Source organism: Festucalex cinctus, chromosome 3 (assembly GCF_051991245.1).
Source record: "Festucalex cinctus isolate MCC-2025b chromosome 3, RoL_Fcin_1.0, whole genome shotgun sequence".
NCBI lineage: Eukaryota > Metazoa > Chordata > Actinopteri > Syngnathiformes > Syngnathidae > Festucalex > Festucalex cinctus.
The window spans coordinates 21,606,067-21,624,746 of NC_135413.1; the positions used below are offsets into that span (position 1 = coordinate 21,606,067).

The following is an 18,680-nucleotide window of genomic DNA, read 5'->3' on the forward strand; positions in this document are numbered from 1 at the left end:
GGTCGCGGGGGGTGCTGGCGCCTATCTCAGCTGGCTTTGGGTAGTAGGCGGGGGACACCCTGGACTGGTTGCCAGCCAATCGCAGGGCACACAGAGACGAACAACCATCCACACTCACACGCACACCTAGGGACAATTCGGAGCACCCAATTAACCTGCCATGCATGTCTTTGGAATGTGGGAGGAGACCGGAGTACCCGGAGATGACCCACGCAGAACATGCAAACTCACCCAGGAAGGCCAGAGCCTGGACTCGAACCCGAGTCCTCAGAACTGGGAGGCGGACGTGCTAACCACTCGTTCACCGTGCCGTCCACCTTTATATATATATATATTTTTAATTATTATTGTTGTGGTTGTAGACTTTTCTGTGGTGTAGAACTGCTCTTCAGTACTCCGCAGTATTGCAGACATGTTAGTGACATATTGTATTCCTTTTCATACTGCAGTTCTACTTAACCAACAAAACTGTTAAAATACAGTTTTGCAGTGTCAGTCAAATGGACCATTTTGTATTCATCACTGAATTGCCTTTTACCTCAAGGGGCTAATTAAATGTTATTGCCCGTATTATACTGCTAAATTGTAAATTATGAACAAAAAAAAAAGTAAAAATATTAGCCATAACTGTGATAACTATGGATTTTGCATTTTGCGTCAAAGACAATAACACAGTTAACAGTAAAAAGCGTTTTTTAATAGCAGAATATATTGACAGTACAGTACAGTGATAAAAAACACTGCCATATTGCTCCTATTATACATGAATCACCCAGCTGCTTCTCCTCTTATGAAATATAACAGTAATAACGGTTCTTGTACAGTAAAGATAGGAAACACGACACAGAGAGAGGCTCACAGAGCTCTTCGACCATCACTTTCCAATGACGGTTGCGTGATTGAGGAAGAAAGGAATTTTATATTAATCATAAGAGCACGAGGGAACAGAGACATAGAGCTTTCCATGCGTCAGTTAAGATTTGTGATAACCGGAGCATGAGTAATAAAAGGGAAAGGGGGGGAGAGGGAGTAGAGATCAACAGCCACAAGGCTCACAAAAATAACACAAAAAAAATGGAGCTACTTTATACATATGTATGTAACACATACATAACATGACTTGCACTTTATGGACATATTCCATCCTATTTGTATTTTGTGCCTTAGTTGATGTATTATGTGCTGTGTTAATTATTCCGAAACACTCTTTTCTGAGCTACCGCAGGATTCTTGGGGCTGACCTATCATCAGTGACTGTCTTGCGGAGCTTAATACCCCGACGTATAGTAACCAACATGTCCACGCCTTCTTGGGCATCCGAAGAGTTCTCCTGGAGTGCACACTTTGCAGAATCCTCTAATGATGAGCTCGGGAAGGGGAACTGCCCCTCACCGAGGGCATGGGCGCTGGCCGCCAGCTCTCCTATCTTCTCCACCAGACTATGACGGTTGGCGGCCAGCATTGAGTCCTCCTCAGCACTGTGGGCGGCCATGCCTTGGGCTTGTTGGGTGTAAAAAGTCCGGTCTGCACCTCCACAAGCCCACGCTGTGTCAGAGAGGCTCCTTTGCTTTAAGTATTCACTTGCATATGGATCATCCGAGTGGAGCAACTCTTCACCGCATGCACGCTGCTGGGATGGGCAGGCGTACCCCGGCGAGTCAGGCACAGTGGGGGTTTTCACCGGCACAATGGGAGGTCGTATGGGAATGGGGCCAGATGCGGAAGGCGTGCGTCTCACCCCGGGGGTCTTGGAGGAAGGCGTCCGCCGAATAGTGGCCGTTCCGGAGGCAATCGTTGCCACGTTGCTAGCGCCGGCGCCGTTGGCAGCACCCTGCAGGCTCTTACCTGCGGGAAGGCCTGCTGTGCTGGCAGGCCTTTTGGTTTGAATCATGCGGCGGTAGCTTTGGGCGATGTTACTGTGGCGCGGGATGGTGGAAGACTTGTCAAACTCCGTTTGTGCCTCGGTGTCAGCATCCCCATTAAGCGAATAGCACTCATAATCAGAACCTAGGGATGATAGTAACTCAAAATCAGGTTGTATACGATACATAATTACGCGGCCCATAAAACGTTTGGGATTTGTTTATTTGCATTTAATTTGACACCCTCAACATTTTTGAATGCACATGTCCAAGTGTTCAACGTTTCAGTTCTGTTTGCACAACTTGCTGTTCTCTAACAAGGAGATGATCCTTGAAACCACCAATACATTTACAAGAACATCCTCTCTGACAAAGCCGCGAAACATTGAGGTACAACAACAAATAAACCCCGTAATGTATGAAATTTGGACCTAAATACGTGATACAGTGCAGCTGTGATAAGTGAAGTAGTGTGGGACCACTGTATGCCCTAATATAGAACTGTTTTTAAAATTGCATGACATTCAGCCTATTTACTACTCTGTTTACTATTTCTATTCTATTTACAATTCACAGCAAAACAGTCAGTGTTCAATTCCCAGTGTTAAATCAAATACTGTATGCAGTAAGGAGTGTTATTTTAACACTGTCAGAATAAATTTCCTTGAGTGTTGGGGTGTATGACGGGTGTAACCTGAATATAGCACTACCTTGAGTGTTAAATTGACCACACCCTCATTTCCAGAGAAAGAGAAATTGCCCAGCCCAGCGTGACTATGTCAAAGTATCCTTAAACAAGATACTGCTCCTAATGTCATGTCATCAGTAGTTGAAATGTGAAGTGCTTTGAGGGCCTTGTAAGGAAGATGAACGTTACCATTTACCAGAGTAAACTGTAGTTTGAGTTACATTTTTAACACAATACACTCATGTGTTTAAAACTCATTCACTGCCTTTGACAAGTATACTTGTCAATTGTATTTTTTAGAGCGGTGCTAAATGGGGGCGAATCTGAGCATGCTCCACTGTAAATATCAAACTTGGAAACAACTTTACTGATGCCCAACCACCGGTAGATGACATCATTGCCCCATTTTATAGGAAATAAACACAGTATCAGAGTCCATGGGAGAAATGGCTGTATTTTGGCAAACCTACATTTTTCTGCTGTCAATTATAAAAGAACGGGACGGGACAAAAAGTAGGGAGTCTATTCTGTTATTTGGTAGATTCGGTTTATATATAATTATTGAATGGAATATCACGTGAGTATTGGAAATGTAAACATTTTCTATAATGACTGGCAGTGAATGAGTTAAACGCCACAGTTAAGTGTAGCTTGGCAGAATTAAATGTTTAAACAATGGTTAAGTGTAAAAAAAAGTAACACTTTGAAGAGTGTAAGATTTACACACTTTTCTCGTGTTAGAGTTAACAGTCTCAGTGTTAATCTAACACTGTCGATTTTGCTGTGATCAGCTAGTAATTAAAGAATAAAAATTTGACATTAATTTCGTGCAGTGTAAACAACAGTCAGAAAGTAATTACACCAGTTTGCTGTTCAGCTCTTGTTAGAGTTGTACAATAAGAACTAAAAAACTGAAGCCGAATTTCCCTACATTTTTTAATGAGTGACTGTGTGTGAAGTTTCACCTTGGGAGGGGATGGTGTCCTCAGAGCACGAGGGAGTGTTGGTCTGAGAGCTGTAGCCACTTGAATACTGCAGTGAGTCTCTGCTGCTTTTCTGCTGCTCCATGCTTAGGCCTCTGGTCAAAACCATTGCCAGAGTACTGGCTGCTGGCGACAGGGGTTCCCCATGCTGTAGAACAGGGGTGTCAAACTCATGTTAGCTCAGGGGCCGCATGGAGGAAAATATTTTACCAAATGGGCCGCGTCGGTAAAATAACGGTATATAACTTTAAAATGATTGCCGTCAATTATACGCAGATTTCTTCTAATTGTGTGCCAGCCCTTAATTACGGAGCTCAATTATAATCATATTGTTCCAAAAAAATAATACAAATGAAAATGGAACACGGCAACACTGAGTCCTGGATGTGTTAAATCTACCTGTTTTGCATATATACTGTTCCCAGAATGCATTGCGTGGCACAGTTAATAACGTTATAAGGACGCTAATCCTTGTCATATCATATATTTGTGTTACCAGTAATTCGTATTTAACACGTTTGTTGGTCTATGATTAAAATAAATACTACTACTACTACTAATAATAATAATAATAACTAAACAAATCGTAACTTTAAGTTGTGTGTAAAATAATGACATCCAGGACGATTTCCCCGTACAAGGACTGCTTGTGAAGTTACAAATTTTATATATTTTATATATTTTGATTGTGGCCGACTGATTAATTAGTCCAGCATTACAACTTTTTTTTTTTTACTTTACAAAATCATCTCGCGGACTCCTTTGCGGGCCTGATCCGGCCCGCGGGCCTTATGTTTGACACCACTGCTGTAGAACAACACATGCAGATTCCCCATTGTATATTTAGCATCGTGGGGTCCTGTTTTTATTGACATTTGATGGGCCTCAAGCAGCAACGTAGCGCACAATAGTAAACTGCAAAACCACCATTTACTGTCAGTACATAATAGTACTTATTGATTTTGGAGTTAACTCTTGATCGTTGCGAGCTTGTCATGCTTTTGCATTCCACAGGATGTCTTACCTTAGCTGTAATCATCCCTGGTCCGATTCTTGCTCTGTGTGCATCATCTCCTTGGTTCCCGGAATACCCCTTCGGACTGGGCGGAGCTTCCATGTCTCTTATTTTATCTAGCGACTCTCTCCTGCGCTGCAAAGTGCTAGCCAATGACGGCTCACACTGGCTTGATTTCCCCCAATCCTGGAGAAGCACATGCAACAATAAGACTTTAGATACTTTTTGATTAAAACTTCTGATCTGACTCATGAATGTTATGTTGAGGTAGATTTGGGCAGACTACAGCTGTTGTTAAATGAGCGAGCCGCCTCAGTTTACCACATCTTTATGAGGCTAAAGATGAGAAAACTGAACCTGATGAGCAACAGAAAGGTGACTGCAAGATTAATCTAAACATGTGCAACACAAGAAGCAAAGAAGCAACCAAGTTGAAAGAGAGAGAACCCAAAATTAAAACTGCAAATGAAAACAAACCTTCCAGTTAGGAACCTTTGATGTGGGTGAGGGGGTGTTGGATCCGGGGGAGTGGTTACATGTGGGGGACGCAGGAAGTATGACAGACAGAGGCCTGATGGTGCCAGTGTGAGAGAAAGCAGGGCGGAAGGTGCCGAAGGATGAGCATGAGCCAAACTGCAGAATGACACACAAGTCTGAGTCAGAGTGCTCACCATCCACAAATAGTCCAATTGCACTGAGGCCGCCCGTGGACCTCTTTTAAGCTCGAGCTAACAATGACTGTACTGTATATATTTGCGACTGGCTTATCAAGGAGCTCGGCTTATTGGCGACTCGCATGCACAACTAACCGCAGTGGGCGAGTTGCACTCGCTGACAGACTGGCAGGTTTCTGAAGCCTCAGAGGAGGCTGAGCTTGTTGATTTCTGGGAAGGAAGATGGAGTAGAAACAGTGGGGGAGAGATGAAAATTCAGTGAGTGAGGAAAAGGTGTAGGAGATGAGAGCAAAAAGGATAAATTGGAGAGGACTGCTGATGAACAAAAAAAGAAAAGAAACTCATCCACAAATAACGTCAACATTCTCAACCAAAAATCTGTTTGTATTTCATCTAAGAGCTCAGAGATGCAAATAAGAAATGACGGAACGACTGCTACCTGGCTGGTGATGTCAGAGGGCATGGGAGAAGGAGGCTTCGAGTGTGCGTTGGCATCCTGGGAGACAAATCCCGAGTCGTGAGAGGAGACGCTGCTGAGTCGATGGGCCCCGGCAGAGGGCATCTGGAGGAGACTGTTGACAGGACGTTTAGAAAAAAGAAAATACTTTTCTGTGATTTTTTTTTTCTTGTTTTCTACCTCACTACAATGTTCACCACATGAGTCTTATTTTCCTTCTACAGCTCTCATTTTGGGGCTGTTGGTCGTATTCATCTAGGAACTGAAAACTGATGTTTGAAGTTTGAAGTTTGAAGTTTGAAGTTTATTGAACATATGCATATATACATATATAATTATATAAACACATAAACAAATAAAGAAAGTTAAAAGTAAAAAATAAAAGAAACATCCAATAAATATCGATGTATATGTTCAAGGGAGTAGGAAGAAGTTGAAAACTTATCCAGTCCTACCCCTTATTCTTCATATCCTATCACTTATTTATAATAAATTACATTTTAATAAAAGAAAATATAATCCTACTCGTATAAAAAAAATAAAATAAATAGAAAAATAAAAAATACACAATAGTAACACACATATATACAAATTTCATTACACTCATATCAATACATCAAAGAAAAATAATTAAATGAATAAATCATTTCTACAATCTTCTTAACTCATATCTGATTTAAATAATAATATTGAACTTTACTTTTAAACATTTTTTTAAAATGGTTTAAAATGGTTTTAAAATGTCCCCAGTTGTGTGTCCGCACATTTAATTATTTTTTTTTTAAGCATTAAAATTACATTACTGTTTGATTGATGATGTAATGGTGTTGCCCTCCTAAACTGTGGGAATGTTTGGCTGTTCATCCAAAAGTTCACAATCTCTGTTCTAGTTCATCACAAAAGTGTTTGATGGGGTCAAGGTTATTCGACACCATATTCATCCATTTACAATATGTAGGCCTACCTACCCTGTGTTGCACATTGGGGACTGTCGTGCGAAAACTGATAACATGCTTCTCTTATTCATTCCCAGCTATACCGTATGTTACCCTAAAGCTACTGAACACAGAATATTTCATTTAGAATCGCTACTGCCACCTGTTAAAAAATAAATCAACTGCACACACCACACCCTTCTTCACGTAAACAAAGCACACATGACCTCACATCCGCAGACAGGGCAGAAAATTCGAACCCGAATCCAGTCTGAAAACTATTGGCTAAAGGCTTGCAGGAGTACCTATTGTGAACATGTTGAATCATGGTGCAAAATCATATTTTCATATAAAGGTTATGAGGCTTTTACCTAGTAGATAAACTAAAAAAAATTCACAATAGTAAGTCCAACTTTGTTTAATTGAACCGTTTCATGGTTTCTTTTTTAACCACTGGGACAATAGATGAGTCGATGGATAGATTCAAGAATGCAACAATGTTAATTGTAGTGTTGTCACGATAAGGAAAATATCGTGATATCGTGATATTAAAACTGCCACAATATCGTCGTCGTCATGTTCACAATATTTAAAAGGAACACATCTGTTAAAAAAGTCAGGTTGATTTCCATTTGTGCAGTTCTAGCACCCTCCAGTGGCTAGCTTATTAGTGCAATTTAATTTTCATTAGGGATGTTTTGGCCTTCTATGTTTAAAATCTATGCTATTTGTCAGATGAAGGGGAACCTAATTTGCTTGTGAAGCGATCAACGTGTGCTTGCATTACCAAGTAAGTGCCTCAATATTGTTATTAGAGATTGTAGGTGGTTTATATGCATTGCGGTTGTGCACAAAAGCACAATATTGTGCTTTTTTTTTAGTATGAGCTCTCTTTTTTTTCTTTTTTTTTTACAATATTGTGATCTTTTTTTAAATATTGCCAACGCCCCCACAATATCGTGATAATTATCGTATCATGACCTTCATATCGTGATAATATCGGATCGTGATGTTTGTTACATCCCGAGTTAATTGAGCACAAACTATTACAGTCGCACTGAAACTGGGTGATGATGTGTTTTGATGGCAAGTGTTGAGTTGTACACTCATTTGTATTTATTTTTTTTCTTTAAAAAAAAAAAAGAGTTGTACACTCATAATGTCAGGATGAGAATGAAGTGTAACATTGTCAACAAGTTGTGGTTGCGATTATTGGCTTGGGAGCTCTATAGTTGATTACAGATGTGTGTGTTGACATTTTACCTGCACATGCTGCTCTTTCTAGAGCTGACACTGCTGGGGGAAGAGGGAGGTGTTTGGTAGGACCAGGTAAAGTCAGAACCTTTTAAGTCCCGGATCACCTGTGGCAACACACACAACAAGATGGTTGTGACAACTGTAGGGGGCGAAAAATGCCTAAATGAGTAATACAGTACACTAATTTAGTTCTTACTGATGCTTGTGTAGATACCATAAATAGGGTGACAGCAATGCAAACTACAACCTTAACTCATTTGCTCTCAATAACGTGTAAATATGCTTTTTTTTATGTTTTAAGTGTCCCAAAGACGTATTTATACGTTTTTTTGTGTGTGTTTTTTAATGCTAGAGTATACAGAAGGCTTTGATGCAGCCTCTCAACTGCAAAGAACGGTTGCAGAAATGGTAGTTATTACACAAACGGCCAGCAGGTGGGAGCAGAGCAAAGGAGATCAACCAGGGCCATCTAGAAAAAAAGCTCAATTACTTACAATTTTAAATAGATTTGTGAAAACTGATGAAACATAGCTCCCTTCTAATGCTAATTGCTGCAAAATGGAAACAGATAGAAACATACTTTTTTCTGATGAAAGAAGAGAGTTTAATCTTTCTTTTGATAGGTTCCATGCTTTTATAGCAATAGAACATAATATTCTGTGGGCCTTGCAAAATCAGTCAAAATTCAGTAAAAATGCCGGGAGCGAACAGGATTGTTTCTGTGAAAATGGCTGGGAGTGAATGAGATAATAATGAACATACTGTCATATGACCATGTCTAAAATCCATCAAGTTTTGTTTCGGGTCTTATATTCAATAAGAAATTATAGGTTGCTAATCAATTATTAGAGTTACTTTTGAAAAAATACTGTCCGCTTGTGTTGTTTAAAAGCACAACATTTGGGCCTACAAAGCAAACCATCACTACTATGATGCCAGACGACAAGGTTGGTACGAATCTTTCAATAATTCAGTGTCTGATACCTGCTCACTAGCTGCAGGAAGTTTGTGTGGGTCTTCAGTTAGCAGCGTGAGGTCATCAACAATGGCCTGTAAGTGTGTTGTCTCTCCCAACATGGCAATCTCAACATTCTGCAACAGTAAACAGGATTTTACATCAACAAAAAAAACAAATGTAAACATAGCAAGTTTGCTGTTGTGTACAAAAGTGTTGCTCATGGTTTCTCACCACAACAGGCTGCAGCAAGTTGATGAACGCACAATAGCGCCCTCTCTCTTCCAGAAGCGCCCTGCGCACGGCCTGCTTCTCCGTCTCCTCCATGAGCAAGTAGAGGTCGCTGACGTCCTGCATGGCACTGTCCAGCTGCGGGCGCAGGTTTCCTCGCCCTGTGATGCGTGTGTGCACAAAGGCACAGAGGAAGGGACGGAGGTTGCGGAGGATGAGCAAAGAGGCAAGAGAGAAGGAGGAGAAAAACACGATAGAAAATTAGAGAGAGGGGAGATAAGAGTGTCAACAGTGCAGCAAAAAGGGGGAGAGTCAAAAATGAAAGATGATTAGAAAAACATAATGAGAAAGTGTTTATTTATTTGATGGGTTCATGTACATGGCAACGGGAGGACAATGAAGCATGTCAGAGATAATGACTTGATGCGGAGCTACTGGTGATGACTCCAAAACTCTTGAATGAATTCCATTAGAAAAGTGTTAATCAAGGGCACAGTACATTCTACTTTGACACTATGATAGATGAACAGAAGCAACGAAGAATGAAAGACGGATGTGATGAGATGCCAGCTGTTTGATTTACAACGGACGGAGCCACTTTCATGCACTTGAAGACGAAGTTTCCTTCAGAAATATATTATTCATGTGAGTAGTTATCAAACTGATGTTGAGAGTAATATATTTGTCTTACCTAAGATTTACTGATGTCAGTGTCAATGTGTTTGCCTGTATTATTTATGAACCTCTCGGTTTATTGTTAGACCGATTTTACAGATTGTACAGATTTTATTACACTTGAAAAACAGTTGAGCAAAATATAACCCAATTATTGGTCAAAAAGGGACCAGCTGCTATTTAGGTCAATTTGGCCAAACTTTTTCCCCACCATAGAAGTAGCAGTAAGTCACTTTGGACCCATAAATGTGTTGTTTTTTTGTTTTGTTTTTACCCCTCAAATACAGTATTAAAAGTGCATTTTTTATGAACACTCTAAAAACAGTTTGGCCAAAAATAACCTAAATTGGGCGCAACTTTTTGGGTACTTAACCCAAAACGTTGGGTTGAATGAATAGCCTGCAATAAAACCCAATGTATATTTATTTATTTAATTCATTCATTCATTCATTCATTCATTCATTCATTTTTTTTAGTACATAGCCACCTAATTTTGTTTGTGCGTTTTGCTTAACAACCAAATTTTGGGGTGTTGTTTTGTGGGTTATACAATCCAATATTGGGATTGTTTTACCAACCCAATATGTCTTTTGTCCAAAACACTCCCAAAAAAATTGGGTTCGTCCCTTTTTGACCCCTTTTGTTCGTTTTATTTTGTTTTGTTTTGTTTTTTGACCCAAGTAGATTTAAACTGTGCAAGGGTACCTAATGTTGGGACCAACACGGTCCATATTGTCCTATACTGTGGTGGAATCCCTGAAGTCAAACACAATTAGTTGCAGGGGCCAAGCTTAAAATTGCTGGGATTAAGAATTCTTTTTTTTTTTCCCATAGGAAATATGACACTATCATTAAACCTTTATTAACTGTACTGTTTGGGATTTAAGTCCTATCTATGTATGGGGTACATTCTGTTATGTGTCTTTTAGTACTATTGTTGACTTATTGTCTATTTAGCCATATTGTACTGAAATTCAATTTCTGGTTCTATGGCCATCATTTATGAGTAACAGTTAGGGGTGTAAAAAAAAAAAAAATCGATTCGGCGATATATCGCGATACTACATCGCGCGATTCTCGAATCGATTCAATAATCGGCGGAATCGATTTTTTTTTTTTTTTTTTTTTTTTTTTTTTTTTTTTTTTTTTTTAGGATTCACACCTTGAGCATGGAAGAATGTTATATGAACGGCACATTAAGCCTTAATATTTTTATTTTAATGCTGTTCAAACATGAAACAGATTACAACCTCTATAAGACTGAAATTTCAGATAAATAAATAATACATTTTCATATAAATCTTACACTCTACAAGCTTACTGATTAGTATTTTCTAAATATGAATGAAAAAAAATCGCAACAATCGACTTATAAATTCGTATCGGGATTAATCGGTATCGAATCGTGACCATTCGTATCGGGATTAATCGGTATCGAATCGAATCGTGACCTGTGAATCGTGATACGAATCGAATCGTCAGGTACTAGGCAATTCACACCCCTAGTAACAGTCATCAAGAATGGACATTGAGGGCAAATACTTTGAGTATGAGATTTCTCAATTACTGTGATTGACCAACTCAGGGTCACCTCGAGCCCAAAGTCAGCTGGGATATTCTCTAGCACACGCTTGGCTCCAGTGCGGATTACAGAGAATGGATGGATTTCTCATTCTCACTTAGTGAACATATACCAACATGACACATTTTCTGACTGGCAGTCAAGTGTTATAATGGATGTGATGCCGTGAAGAACATGCATTGGTTATAAACTACTGTAAGTTCAGCAGACGTACCGAGAAGTTCTAATGTCGGAGGACATAACCAGAAAAAAATCAGGGAGGGGTTGAGGGGTATGCGGAGGTAAGGGAGGGGAGGAGAGAAAAACAAGCAATGTTAGCAGAGCCATATCAGGACACATTGTGATTGAAAAAGTTGCACCAATGATGCAGGAAGAGTGGTACGATTTAGAGTTAATGCACGACCATTAATAGAAGTGTTTGTTTGTTTTTTTTCTTATCATAGAATAGTAGCTGAGAAGGAGTGCAAAGATTGAAAGCAGACTGAAAATGTGACAGATTTCCCCATCAGCTTGCTTGCTGTTGTACCACCTGCATCTAACACAAGATGGAGCTAGTTCAACTCAATTCATACACAAGATCTGGCAGTCAGACTCAGCTCATCAGAGATTCTCACCTTTTCTTGCTTTTTTCTGAAGTTTGATGGTGTCTAATGACTTTCGTTTGATTTCTTGGCGAGACCGCTTGTATTCTGTTGAGCAGAAAAGTCACACAGAGAGAAAACCCATCAACGGTATAGGATTGAATCAAAATGTATTTAAATTTGCTTCCATGCCATTCACCTTTGGCATGGTCCTTGTCCAGCAGATTGCCAGTCTTCTTCCATTCCTCTATTTTGTCCTGGAGTGGCGTGACCAGGCCTTCCATTAGAGCACTACAGTGATAAGATGACACTCAGAAATTGAAGGACGTGTTGTCAATTGCTTTATCTGTCTTGCAGGAAACACTCAGGGAGAGATGAAGGCCAAATGAGATGGAAAGGAACCTGGGAGCACTAATCCCCCTCAAGGTGAGAGGACACAAACAACATCCAGATGACACGTACTTGGTAAAGTGGCGTAATTTGGCTTCAATGCTGCGGTGTCGCATGCACATCCTGGTCAGAGCGGAGCCGATATCCCTGGTGGCGCCTTCAAACAAAACAGAAAACTCGAAACGTTTAGACTGTTAAATCCCACAAAACTTCACAGACTCTTTCTTTGGCTTTTTTGTGACACTTTTTATTGAAATTATAGAAATAATGATTTATGACAGGGATGCAGCTTATTTTATACTAACAAGCGGTACAGACAATGGATGGCTGGAAATTGAAGGACGGCCAGGACAACAGAATAGCCTTAGGTTTTTGCTGAATGTTGCTACTCATAAAATAATGGCAGTAACAAGTAGCAGCTTGATCTTCATCTTTTGACAAATGCTGATGATATACAGTATGTGACACATGAGAAACACATTTTGAAAAGATGTGATATAATGTAAGTCATGGCTTTTTTTCCCCTTCACAAGATGGCTTTTTCCTGCGGCCACAAGGTAGCAATTGTAAAACCAGAGACCATAAATGTCACATTTATGTGGTGAAAGCAAATATGACATTATGCGCAAAGTAAAAGTATATCATCTTCCGGATGAAATATACATTGTGCCTTGATATACTAAGATTGCAGATGTGATCCGCACCACAGTGTAAATGACAGCTTGTGTGAATTTCTTACTGTACTTTTCCTCTCTGCTGAAGTGTAATTAAATGGAGTCTTAAGCCCTAAAGCTCAGACGGGCCAGTGTCTCACTGATGGTTCACAGGCTAGTGCAGTATGTGGCAGCATTGATCCTCTTGTAATCTGGGCCACACATTGCTAATCTTAAGAGTCCCTTACCAGACATACAGGCCAGGCCAAGGCATGCCCGTTTTCAAATGTATGTGCACAGGTCCCCCATACAGATGTTGACGCCTCTGTATGGACAGGTGCTGCAATTAACCAACCCCCCATTCGTCCCAACGTTCTCAAGCCTTTCTATCCCAGAGGAAAAAGGAGGGAACGTAAGGGGATATCCCTCTATTCTTCCTTGGTTGCGCTGCCTTTCCTGTTCTCTCTGTTTCCTAAACACCATTCATGCTGGGTGGAGAGACAGAAAGTGACTCGAAACCTCCCTGCAGAATCAGGCCATAAACTCAAAGGAGCGCATTGTGCTCCAGATTGCTGTCCACTGAGATATGTGCTCTTTTCTGGTAGTTAGATCACAAAAGCGTTACGAAGCGAGACCACCACATTCGAGTTCAAAGATGATACTGGATTCCTCTTCATTGATTGTTTCAGAATTGTTGGAGTTGAAAGGTCATCAGGCATTAAACACTACAATATTGTGTCTGTGTTAGCATATGGAAGCTACATTTTGACTCAGACTTTAGAGCCGGTCATGTGTTCTTGTGTCCTTGGGCAAGGCACTTCACATATTTTGCCTCCAGTGCCACTCACACTGTTATAAAAATGGTGCAAATGTTTTGTGGTGGACAGAGGGGTCATAGGAGCACATTGGCAGCCATACTTCCTTACAACAGTCTCCCCCAGGGCAGCTGTAGCTACATATGTCGTTTACCACCACCAGAGTAAAGCAACAAAATCCACCTGTAATCGTAAGGGGTGTCCATTTTGCCACTTTTGCTGTCAACTGAAAATGACATCACACTTGCTCAGATCTCAGGTAACGACCAATCACGGTTCACCTGTTTTCTGAAACCGAGCCGTGATTGTTTGTTACCTGAGACTTGAGCAACTGTGGTGTCATTTTCAGTCGACAGCAAATGACAAAATGGCCGTCCAATGAAATGGATTAAAAAACAGGTGGGCTTTGTTGCTTATTTCAATTTCCACAACCACAACACTAATCAGAATGCTGTGTTTAGATGGTTAGACTAGTGGGTGCTACGGAGCCCCTAAGGTGACATGGTAGAAAAAACAAAACAAAAACCATGTCACCTTAGGTGCTCTGTAAACACTTCCGGGTCATCGTCCATGTGACCAAAAGCGACGAGGATCGAACGTTTGTAAACATGAAACAAAGCAATGGGAAAGCTTTCCCAAAAGCGACTAGAATGGAGCATGTATTTTCCCACTGCTTTGTTTACACGTTCCATCCTCGTCGCTTTTGGTCACATGGAAGATGACCCGGAAGTGTTTACGGAGCACCTAAGAAAACATAGTCGGGGGAAAAAAACAACGTTGCGAGGGAATGCAAAGTTGTTGTTTTTTCTACCATGTCACTTTAGGGGCTCCGTAGGGTGCACATACAACATTGTTAAGGACATTTTTGGGTTGACTTCCCCTTTTACAGAGATAAACTACATAAGTTAATGGTTGTTTACATCTTAATGAAGCTGGTTTTGAATATGGTATAAAAGAAAAGAAAAGGAAGCAAAATATGAGCAGAATCTTTGAGATAGATGATGTACTGGCTAGGAGGAATTGTTGACCTCTTTGTAATAAGGAAATAAACTTGAAGGCAAGCAGACTGTGTCATGCACCGTGCAAACATGTGGACCAGGTCATGCATTGATCTATCGCTAACATTTACAAGGCATGCGCACTTGCGCAGCTGTGAAATACCTCGTCACATAGCACGAGCCAGGAAGGCAAATGAGGACTCTTATCTCTTTAACAGATCTTTGCAAAGTCACTGCCCCCCATCTTAATGTCTCACCCACACCTGCGCATCCCCCCCTATATTCTCTTCAACCCATCTCCTCTCTTCCTTTCCGTCCCTGAGGAGGATCAACTGACAGCCACATCCTGGGGAGGTCCAGAGGTTTCCTGGCCCTATCCGAGAGCTCTTCTGGTCTCCGGCCCCCGCCGGATGGAGTGGGACAGTATGAATCACTCCCAAAGCTCCCTCGCATGTGACAAACACACGAACAAGAAGAGGACTGAAGTTGAGAATTTTGTAATGGCAAAATAACAAAGCCAGTCAGCTGTCGCACGTGTGACTTTCTTAGAGTTAAAAAAAAAAAATGACTTCTTGTACAGAGGAGGCGGTAAGGTTACTATTTAGCGGCTCTTGCCCTCTGTGGCTCAAGAGGAAGCCGTAGCAAACACCCACATATAAATGGAAAAGTCAAAAACAGGCTAGAATGAAGGCAAGATGTTGTGCAACTCTGTCATTTATCTTAGCACAGCTGGCATCCGGTAGTGACTCAGCAGTTCATTAGAACCGCACACTGGGTGCTGTTTCAAAATTCAAATTTCCATCAGCTTTCCTATGCTTACTGTTTGATATTGCTGACAGTAGGGTGAAACCCATGGTGGGAAAATTGCAAAGCTCCAGCACTGAGTTCCAGCTAAGTGTGGTCTAAAGACAGTGAGCTCTGGTTCTGATTATCTTCCCTAATTCCTCTGGGAAAGGGGAGTCATTTTAATAGGCCCGCTATATCGCGGACTCCCCTGCCAAGGAGCCAGGAGCTACAGCGCCTTATTCCTGATGTCTTCAATATGGGAGCTTTGGTGAACTGTCTCTCTCTCAGGTTTCATTGGACAACTGATTTGGAGCAAGCATCAATTCAGGATTTGCAACCAGTACTTTCAAGCTCTCGACTGCAGTCTGAGTTAAACACTTGCCCCCTTGTTCTACTTCGTGTGTCAACAGAAAGTGTTTAGCAAAGGCAAAGAACATGCTCCATGGTTCACTTCCACAAGAATCCAACTGTATTTTATTTGCTCTTATAGAACAGCTGCCGTGCTCAGGAATTTCCATCATCCGTGAGAAACTGCGGTTCCTCACATTGGCACCTTGCTGACTATGGCTGGAAGAGACAGTCAAGCCGGCTGCCTTTAGCCTCTCTCACCCTATTAAAGTGTTGCTGAACGTCAATTGGCTGGCACACAGTGGAGGCCCCTGAGGGATGAAAGGAGCTGGTGTGATGAGAGACGAACGAAGGGGAGGACGAGAGAGGGCACTAATGCTGAAGTGCTTGCTGGCTTTAACTGGTCATCAGGCATAGGAGATATTTGGCTTACTTGAGCAGGTGCAACAGGCACAGCCAAGACTTCAAACATAAAGCCCGATAAATGTGCTACACCTGCCATGTTGGGAGGGCCACTAAAAGATCTGTACGACAAGTTCTGCCTTCAAAAAGATAATAATGACCTTTTTTTGTTTGACATTGTGACAGCAACACTAATCAAGTATGTTGTTGTTGTGTTTGCAGGGGCAAAATGCTAGAACCCATCCCAGTATGGATGACAACAGTCGTGTTTAATCTTCCACAATGATGTTTATCATTTGTAGACTTAGTCCGCATTTTTGGCATTTAGTCTTCCTTCCGACCAATTCACAGAGGACTTCCAACTCGCTTATCTGATGCCATCAGTGGACAAATGCAGATGAAGATGTTTCACTTGGTGCCATAAGCTACCCATATTCCCCTCTGCCAGTCCCAAGGTCCCGATGGTCAATAACTTTTAAAGTGGAAATCAGGTAAAAAAAAAAAAAAATGTTTTTACAATAATAACACGTTCTTTTCACCCTCGCTAGTCTAAACACATTATTATTCTGATTAACAGTGCATTTGTGGAATATTAATTAAGCATCAAAATCGTTTTAATCCATTCCAGGGTGGCGTCCAATTTGCCACTTGCTGTTGATTGAAAATGATATCACACACACACAGTTGTTCAGGGCTCAAGTAACGGCCAATCGAGGCTCACCTTGCATACATCACATGACAAAACTCAGAAAACAGGTGAGCTGTGATTGGTCGTTCCCAGAGCCCTGGGCAACTGTGATGTCATTTTCAGTCGACAGCAAGTGGCAAAATGGCCGCACCCTGAGATGGATCAAAACGGGTGGATTTTGCTTCTGAAGTCATATTTCACAAACACAATATTAATCAGAATGCTGTGTTTACACAAATGTGGTGCACAAAAGATATGTAAAGACAATTTTGGACTTGAATATCATGACAGATTAGCAGCGATAGAAATAGCAAAAGTTAGCTAGGCTAACCGCTATTTTCATCTACCAAAAGTTTATTTCACACTTTCGTGCCCACGCAAATTATAAATTATGTCACCATTTAATCTACTTTGACTCGACATTCAGCACATTATAATTTACTACATTTTTTTTTTTTTTTTTTATTCCTATTGTAAACTAGATACACAATAACCACAATGCAGCATTTATGATACATTAGATTGGATCTCAATAGACTGGGCAGGTGCAGCTATAGTTGCAACATGTGTATGTGTACAGTAAATAATAACGGCTGCTAGTTCTTCTTATGCCACAAAAACACATCATTTTATTGACTCCTTTTAAATTAGAAACGGCTTGCTAGCTTCAGTGATTTTGTTTACTTCCCAGTTGTGCAAATATTAGGGGTGTGAATTGCCTAGTACCTGACGATTCGATTCGTATCACGATTCACAGGTCACGATTCGATTCGATACCGATTAATCCCGATACGAATGGTCACGATTCGATACCGATTAATCCCGATACGAATTTATAAGTCGATTGTTGCGATTTTTTTTCATTCATATTTAGAAAATACTAATCAGTAAGCTTGTAGAGTGTAAGATTTATATGAAAATGTATTATTTATTTATCTGAAATTTCAGTCTTATAGAGGTTGTAATCTGTTTCATGTTTGAACAGCATTAAAATAAAAATATTAAGGCTTAATGTGCCGTTCATATAACATTCTTCCATGCTCAAGGTGTGAATCCTAAAAAAAAAAAAAAAAATAATAATAATAATAATAATAATAATAATAATAATAAATAATAAAAAATCGATTCTGCCGATTATTGAATCGATTCGAGAATCGCGCGATGTAGTATCGCGATATATCGCCGAATCGATTTTTTTTTAACACCCCTAGCAAATATGCAGCTGTAAGTTCTTCTTTCACATCAAAAACAAAAACATGCTTCAAAGCACAGCTAGATCAGTTCCAAGCAGTTGATATTTTGAAGTCATATGGCTGCTCATTTGATCAAGTGATCTAACTGATTTTGGAGTTTATATTGAAGATGATGGACACAGCGTGAGACTTAAACAAAACAGCATATCAGCGATATATTAAGGCTCAACTTGAAATAAGTAAGATTGACTGTGTAATTTTAACATAAAATATAAAAACACAGCATGTCAAATTATGGAATGGGATTGTGCAAATGATATTGGAAAATGTTTGGCATAACTATGGAATCTCAGTTCAGCATAAAATCAAATCTACCCACATGTACATTGTGAAATGTATCAGCATTTGAAGTACCAGTTCCAGATTCAAGACTCAAACATTTTACTTTCGATTAAATCCTATTAATTCCAAAACTGTTTTAGCAAGAGAATGGGAGCAATTATGTGCTGTAT

The 18,680-nt window shown here is 40.3% G+C and overlaps 1 protein-coding gene and 1 long non-coding RNA gene across 5 annotated transcripts in view; one reads left to right on the top strand and one right to left on the bottom strand.

Annotated features, from left to right (window-relative positions):
- Positions 1-675: 675 nt before the first annotated feature.
- mtss1la (MTSS I-BAR domain containing 2a) overlaps positions 676-18,680 on the bottom strand; it is a 32,042-nt gene continuing 14,037 nt past the window's right edge. Inside the window, exons 4-15 of one of the 4 annotated variants that reach the window (XM_077516645.1) lie at positions 12,358-12,442; positions 12,095-12,186; positions 11,929-12,003; positions 9,061-9,218; positions 8,856-8,963; positions 7,878-7,975; positions 5,662-5,794; positions 5,358-5,432; positions 5,026-5,181; positions 4,558-4,734; positions 3,516-3,681; positions 676-2,007 (exon numbers count right to left, since the gene is read on the bottom strand). In XM_077516645.1, the coding sequence (XP_077372771.1) occupies positions 1,217-2,007; positions 3,516-3,681; positions 4,558-4,734; positions 5,026-5,181; positions 5,358-5,432; positions 5,662-5,794; positions 7,878-7,975; positions 8,856-8,963; positions 9,061-9,218; positions 11,929-12,003; positions 12,095-12,186; positions 12,358-12,442 (2,114 nt within the window). In that variant the 3' untranslated portion in view covers positions 676-1,216. Of the gene's footprint in view, positions 2,008-3,515; positions 3,682-4,557; positions 4,735-5,025; positions 5,182-5,357; positions 5,433-5,661; positions 5,795-7,877; positions 7,976-8,855; positions 8,964-9,060; positions 9,219-11,528; positions 11,691-11,928; positions 12,004-12,094; positions 12,187-12,357; positions 12,443-18,680 lie in introns of those variants that run through there. The other 3 variants (XM_077516646.1, XM_077516647.1, XM_077516648.1) reach the window with 3 other exon arrangements.
- Positions 9,441-16,754, top strand: LOC144016052 (uncharacterized). The gene is made up of 3 exons (XR_013282830.1): positions 9,441-9,702; positions 12,253-12,321; positions 16,510-16,754. It is a non-coding gene; the product is annotated as an uncharacterized LOC144016052 (long non-coding RNA).